This window comes from Antrostomus carolinensis, unplaced genomic scaffold, assembly GCF_000700745.2.
Source record: "Antrostomus carolinensis isolate BGI_N321 unplaced genomic scaffold, ASM70074v2 scaffold19282, whole genome shotgun sequence".
In the NCBI taxonomy this organism is placed as follows: domain Eukaryota; kingdom Metazoa; phylum Chordata; class Aves; order Caprimulgiformes; family Caprimulgidae; genus Antrostomus; species Antrostomus carolinensis.
In genome coordinates, this window is record NW_010299243.1 from 2,630 (window position 1) to 9,832 (window position 7,203).

The 7,203-nt window shown below is 48.1% G+C and overlaps 1 protein-coding gene across 1 annotated transcript in view; it reads right to left on the reverse strand.

Moving 5' to 3' along the window:
- Positions 1–1,666: 1,666 nt before the first annotated feature.
- Positions 1,667–7,203, reverse strand: part of FSTL1 (follistatin like 1) — a 13,557-nt gene continuing 8,020 nt past the window's right edge. Inside the window, exons 6-10 of the mRNA XM_010162729.2 lie at positions 6,466–6,584; positions 5,782–5,894; positions 4,500–4,610; positions 2,713–2,810; positions 1,667–2,445 (exon numbers count right to left, since the gene is read on the reverse strand). Coding sequence (XP_010161031.2) covers positions 2,401–2,445; positions 2,713–2,810; positions 4,500–4,610; positions 5,782–5,894; positions 6,466–6,584 — 486 coding nt within the window. The 3' untranslated portion in view covers positions 1,667–2,400. The remainder of the gene's footprint in view (positions 2,446–2,712; positions 2,811–4,499; positions 4,611–5,781; positions 5,895–6,465; positions 6,585–7,203) is intronic.

The following is a 7,203-nucleotide window of genomic DNA, read 5'->3' on the forward strand; positions in this document are numbered from 1 at the left end:
GATGTGATCCCCATCCAGGGAAAGCCTTTAAGGCAAGCTGTTGTGTTTTCTCTAAGGCACTTGAATGATCCAAGCTGGAATGAAGTTAGCTGGGAGGCACAAACTACCTTTCAGAGCAGGGTTAGAATAAAGCAAAACATTTATGAACAATGTTCCCATGACTCTAGATCCAGCGCATGAGGCTGTTTCGCTCATACTGTTGGGGAGGAGTGAGGGTTGAATGTCTAATGGGTGCTCCTAATTCCACCAACCACTTTATCCAGTGCCACCAGAACACAAACAATGACTCTGTCCCAGTGTAGCATTGTCCACACTACCCTCAGCTCCTGTGGACTCATTCCCCTCACCTTCACAGGTGACAGATTCTCAAATCCAGACCCTCATGGGAAAAGAACCAGCTCTTTTCTGTATTTATTACACCCAAACCTCTGAGCACGGTGGGGGAGATGATGATTTTCGCTGGAAATGTGGCCCTTTGCCAAAGTGAATGGAAATCCTCTGGGTTCACTTCAGGAAAACAGCTCAAAGACCAGACAGCCTTTAACTAAATCTGGCTCATGGGCGGAGACCACAGGAGACACCAAGCTTTCTTCTTTGCCTACGCTTGCTAGGTACCAACTCCTTCTTCCTCTCCAAGGAAAGCACTGTGCAGAAAGGGGAAGGTTGGGACAAAAGTACTGCCGATCTTCACTCAAGCAGAACATGCTTTTGCAGATGCAAGTGGAGTTTCACTTGAGTAAGCACTAGGGACTGCACGGCAGCTACCAACAATGCTGAAGTTGCTCACAAACAGGAGGATGGAAGTCACAAGCAGTCACCTCAACTCAAGGGTACGTGCAACTGCTTGGGATGCACAGCAGGGACATGAAGGGAAAACGGAAACAGGATGTTCAGGTGTGTGAGTGTATGAAGGATGTTTGACAACTGCAGGAGAAAATCAGTTGGGCTTGAGGCTACAGAGGCGATTGTCAACGAAACGGCATTTCAGTTACATCTCGGACCAATGCTCTGAGAAACAGGTCATACAAAAATGACCCATGAAGGGATGTGAGGGTAGTCAAAGGTGGTTTGACCAGAGACACTGTGAAATGCATCAGTAACGAGGCTTCCAGCCCTGACTCCGAACCCAGACCTGGAATCAAAGAAGAATGCTGCTGCCTCACCCCAGAGGGAGACAGAAAGCCCAAGATGATGGCTAACAGCCCAGCCTTCAACATAGTTAGGCATTTCAAAATGCCCTCCTAATGGGACTGCCTGGTCCCTCTGTCTCTAAACTACTTGGCACTTCCCTCTGGGCAATTTAGAGAGGCATGAGCATGGACTCTGAGTACATGGTCAATGCTAGCTAAGGGAGCAAGAGCTACAGAACTGCAGTGTCAATCCATGCCTGGTGAAACTACATCCAGCCCTGTCACTTCTACCCACGGGGGACACTGCCATCCCCAGTGAGAAACACCCTGTAGTGCAGGGCTCACAAGTTGCTTGTGGTGGTTGTGGTGGCTGAGTGCAGCGCGATACAAACTGTGCATGGGCATTACAGCACTGTCAATACCAAAAACCCACAGGCTGGGTTTCCTTGAAAGATCTAGAGCTACAAAACATACAAAAGCTGAATTACTACCATAGGAAATAAAAGTAATTAAAAAAAAAAATCCCAAAACAAAAAGGGGAATCAGCATGTGAATGTGATAAGAAAAAAATACAATAGCACCTCTAAGGAGGGGGCAGGGAGAGCAAGAGTGAGATGAGGTCAAAAGGAACCATGTTGTGTTGGAGCCCACAATGTACTGGAGGGACTGCTGGGGACAGTCCAGTGGAAAGCAAAAGGAGGAACGTGCTGGATTCATGCCAGCAGCATGGCACCACTACTTCCAGGTGTCACACCAGGGTGACCAGCTTTGAGAGGCTTGAACCAAAGGTGAGGATGAGCAGGGCAAGGTCCTTGGCTAATGACGCCCTGCAGCACATGTGCTCAGCCACAAAACTGCCGGGCCTCTATTTCCACAGCCAAGGCTGGTGCTGACAATTGTATTGATTGAAGACCCCCTTTTCTATCCAGCCCTGACCTCCCTCCTTTCCCCAGATCCAGGGGAACATGAAATCCCTGTTAGCTCTTGGAGGGAGCAGCTGTCTGCTCTGGGAAAGGGTCCCAGAGGCTGCTGTACATCCCTCCCAGCCTTCCAAGGCCCCAGCAATGAAGCTCCCTGAACAGGTGGGCTCTGCTCCCCTTTCCTGGCCCCATTCTCTGTGTATTACAAAACAAATAACCCATCGCTATACAATGTAAATATCTGTGACTGGGCAAACTGTAGCAGACACTTGTGCATACTGAGATCAGCACTGGAGGACAGGGCGGCAGGTTGGGCCCATCCTCCTGGGCTCCTCCAGTGTGGAGGCCCCTTACATCTCCTTGGTGCTCATTCTCTTGGTCTTCTCGGCTGTCTCCTAGAGAAAGAGAGCACAAAAGTGAAGCTCTGCACTGACACAGGAGCTGGAAGGAAGTGCCCTGAAGCCTTTGGTCCACCCACAAGCAGTGCCAACACTGGCTTATACGTCAAAGCCCCAGACCTGTATTTGTCCCCAGAGCCAACAGGGACCCCCCCTTTACTGTGCTCCCTCTTCTACCAGGAGTCTCCAAGTGTCAGAAGCAGAGGGAATCCCTCTAGCAAGGAGAGACTTTGTGCAAGCAGACCTTCCCAGCCTCATGCTAACCTGATGCTTCTGCAGTTCCTGAACGTATCTGGCCAGCTCCTCCTCAGTCAAGTCTTGATCAGGTCGCTGTCTCTGAGCAGGCACCTTCTCATTTTTCCCTGCCAACAGAAATGGAGTTCGGCGTTATCACAAATGGGGGACGCAAAATTCAGAGGCTGAACCACAGGGAACAAAAAGAGGCAGGCTGGCCACAGCACACCTCAAGCTTAGGGAAGCTTTGCTGGAGGAAGGTATGGGCTGGCTTCTTAGAAAGAGAATGGGCCTTGTGGCTGCTGGGGACTTCAGAACACGGGTATCCAGTCTGTTCCCGTCTTTCCCTGCCACATGATAAATAATAAAACCACTGGGAAGAGGCCGCTTAATATTTAAAAGAAGCACCTATAATTAGTTCAAATGTCTCGACCTCTTGTAGGGAATAAATGGAAGCTCAGTGCTATCCAAGTACAATAACTGATGCTTAATGAAGAGGTAATTTTGCTCAGTGGAGATGGAACTTGCTGATGTATCTGATCTGATTCTTTGGTTTCATTATCCCTCTAACAATGGCCTCTAACTCCTCCGCTGCTCCAACATGGGCAGAAAGTCAAGGAATTGTTATCCCATTGCATGCTTCTGCAGCAAGACTGGGTGTTGCATAGCAACTTTGATGGTTGTTTCTGGGGAGGCAGCAAAAAGAGTCTCTCATTTGGTTGCTTAACCTCCGAGACATACTCACAGCTCCTCCGGCAGCTCTATTAGTTTAACAGTTATCTTTTCTGAGGTGAGTTCCTGCTGCCACAGACAAATCTGGGCTCAGGTGATCCTGAAGCCTCTGCTGCAGAAGGCCAGGTAAATGTAAAAGAAACTCTATCCGTACTTGTTGCTGTTCCCCTCTCATCTTCATCTGCCCAAGCAACTGGCTATAGATCTGAACTAACATACTGCTGACAGCTCCCGCACAGCACTGAAAACTAAGCTCATGCAAAGGCCTGGTTTCTAGGGAAGAAGGACAGAAAAATGCAGCGAGGTGCTGGGAGGGGGGACGTGGCTCCTTGAAAAGCACCCATACATTTCCCAAGGCAGGAGAAAGCTGGCTTTCCACTGGCCATGGACCGGCAGCTGTGAGAACACAAAATGTAGAGTCACTGTTCACAACCCCACCACGACTTCCTGCACCTGTAACATGGCTGTGAAAGTTTGAAAAGGACCCTCCAGAGGAAGAACAAACAGATCAACAACCCTGCCATGCTGTGAACCACCTCCATCATCATCATTATTTTTACTTCTACAGTTCTTATGGCAAGGAACTGAAGTGCTTTCTTGACGTTACTAGATGAAGTCTCCTATCCCCTCTCTTGGGCAATACAAGACCCTAGCTCCTGCTTTACAGATACCATAAACACAGATGCAGTGAGGATGCTGACACACACAGAGGAAAGCTGACTTGCTCACACCTACACATATGGTTGCAGACAGTGACCTATCTGGTCTGTGCATGCCCAAAGCCAGCTGGATGCAGAGTAGCTCTGGTCTGGAAGGTTTGGTGCCAAATCCAAACCAAATCCAAATCCAAACTACAAACCCCAGCAACACTGCCCCCAATCCAGTTACACACTTTCTGACCTCTAAAGCAAAACCAGCTTAAGTTTGGCCAACATGGAGCATGGGAGAGTGATGCAGAAGAAGACAAGGTGAGGAAGAGCTGGAGAGGGAAGAAATCTGGATAGCTGGTGCCCTCAGAAAGACAGAAAACAAAAATTCCTTTTGTACAGAACCAAAGACAGTAATTGTCTGGAGAGGATACGGACCCTCACACGTCATGGCAGTGCACACCCAGTTCCCACAGGCACAGACGCAGCGGTTGCATTCCACCTGGGTCTCTGCTCCATCCTCATAGGTTTCATCTTCCAGGGCACACTCTAGAGAGGCACAAAACAAGGGGAGTTGTGAGATAATGATCAGGCTAAAGACATCATACTTGAGAGAGAAGAGGCACATGGTTTTGGAGGAGGCCTTCCTTCCCCTAACCACCAAAAGTGTCATAATGACTGAAACATTCATGCTGATTTTGGTGTGTGAAATCAGCCAAAAAATAATCTGGGAAAATCAAACACTTCATTTTGCTTCCTCAAAAGAACATGTTTCAGTTTCTCAGTTCCAAATGAAACCTCAATATTGGATTCGTTTGAATGTCCTAACCTGTTACACACAGAAGGGAACCCCCAAAGCAAAAGTTGTGGTTACTTTGTAACAATTCCTGTTCCAGGTGGGGACAAGTTGGGGAAATGATCTGAGAAAGGAAGGAAGGAAGGAAAAAAGGTTTCTCATTTCAGCTCACATTTCTTCTCACAGCTCTATTAGAAGTTTAAGTCGAAGCCTCCAAAGAACTGAAGGGCCAAGATGGTGTTAAGTGAAAACCAGATGATCATGTTTTCTGGGGGAGGTGCAGCTTGTTTTCAGTGAAATAGGCAACAGAGAGTTCAACTTAATACTGCCTAAGCAGCACAGCCTCTCTCTGCTCCTCGGTGCCACCGCAGTGGCATGCAAATCCAGCACCTTTGGACCAGCACCCCCCGAGGAGACAATTAGATGAACGGCTAGGCATGCCTGGTCAGCAGAACACTAAGCTGCTTCCACGTGAACTGCAGCACTAAGCAGGATTTGGAAGGATAGTGAACTTTGAGATGTTCATCAGGGGGGCTCTCTGTGTGAAAGGGAGAGCATAGCAGGACTTTGGTCTGGTCTGACTTTCCTCAGTCATCCAGACGTGAACTCCTCACATGATTTATCTCTGCACTGTTAAATACACGCCTTGACCTTCCAAGCATACCATATCCCTTTGACCTATGCCCTTGCTTCTAAAATCCAAACCTTTTTCATCACAAGAGCAGTGGGAGCTCTGGGACAGAAAAAGCAGTACTTTTGACAATGCAGGGACAAGGGGTGCTGTCAGATAGGAGGCAGCCGTATATCAACGTTATTTCTGGGAACGGAGTTACAGCATCTGATGTCTGGCCCAAAGCTGGTCTCTTTTCTTTCCTCCTTTCCCAGGAGCCCTCTGGTTCCCCAGTATAAGTAAGGAGTTCCTACTTTTCTCTGGTGGGTTGAAGGATGGGCTGAGGCACTTGAGAAATTCATTGAAGCTGAGCTTCCAGTCCGCATTTTCATCTGACAGCTCGATGAGGGCATCTACACAGAGTCCCCTGAAAGGAAACACAGAGGTGTGTTCTGCACAGGGCTGTACCAGGCAGGTCCCTGCTCTACTGGCTTCACAGTACAGATGAGTAAAACCAGTAATAACTAGGAAAGCTCTAAGATGCCTGGCAGAAGTGGCTTCTCTGGGGAAACTTCACTGCATATAGACAAAAGGAAAACAGACACAAGGTACTCCTTTGGCTGGCAAAGGGCTGGGATGTGAGGAGATATTCAGAACAAAACTACATTTTTGTGTGATGCTTGCAGCAACTCTAACTGCAGGTTGCCCATGAGCTGTGTTTTCCCACCACCTTCCTTGCACTGGATCTAGCTACCAGGCAAGAGGTGAGTAAAGTCCACTGGAAAGCTAATTTATTAGGAAATAAAAAAAGACACCACATTGCAGTCAGGGGTGGGACTGCTCTGTTTGGTGGTGTTCACACCTAATTAAGTGAGAAGCCACTTCATACACAGCTATCTTTGTTACCCTAACAGATATTTCCATGAGTGGATTTTCATGCTGCCTTCTACCACATCTGGCCCGCTGGCCATCTTTCTGGTATCCTGTCCGCTACCCACCTGAGCAGCTTGTTGGTCTCCTGGTCCATGTAGGTGGTGATGTTGACAGCAGTCTCATTCTGCTCCACAAACTTCAGGAATTCAGTGGAGTCCAAGCGAGAATCACCGTCGTCAAAGCTCTGTAGGGAAATATGGGAAGATGTTAGAGGGTCTGATTTATCAGTTCAGGGTGCCCCTTCCTTCTCCCTCTTCCATAAATGTACTTAGCATTTTTGAAGCTTTAGTGAAACAGGTTGCATGATCCCTGTGTTGCACAAAGAACAGAGGCTGAGAAAAGCAACACCATATCCACACCAGCATCAGAACTGGGAGACATGATCCCAGCCTCGTTCTCACCGATAAGCTACACCGCCTCTCATCCACCTCCTGCTGCTTGATTTATGGCTCTAACCCCGTTTCTTCTCTTTGTTCCAGCCAGCTCTTAGCCTTCTTATATACCGCCTGCCTTAAAGCAGACCAGTTGCATTTGAGGAGGTGTCAGCTTTCCAATATGTGTAAATGCAAAGCTGTGCCTGGACTGTGACAGTGACAAAAGGGAAAATCACAGGAAGCAATTTTCTGCTGATCCCAAAGAAAGAACAATTTAATGCAACAGCACAGCGCCTCGCCACCAACTTCTTAAGTTCCTGACAGGACTCCTGGCACTGAAGAGCAAGATTTTTAGCCCCCAAAACCTGGCTGTACTCCCAAAGAAGTAATTGCATTTTGCCTTCGTGTTTGGAGATGTCATATGACAGT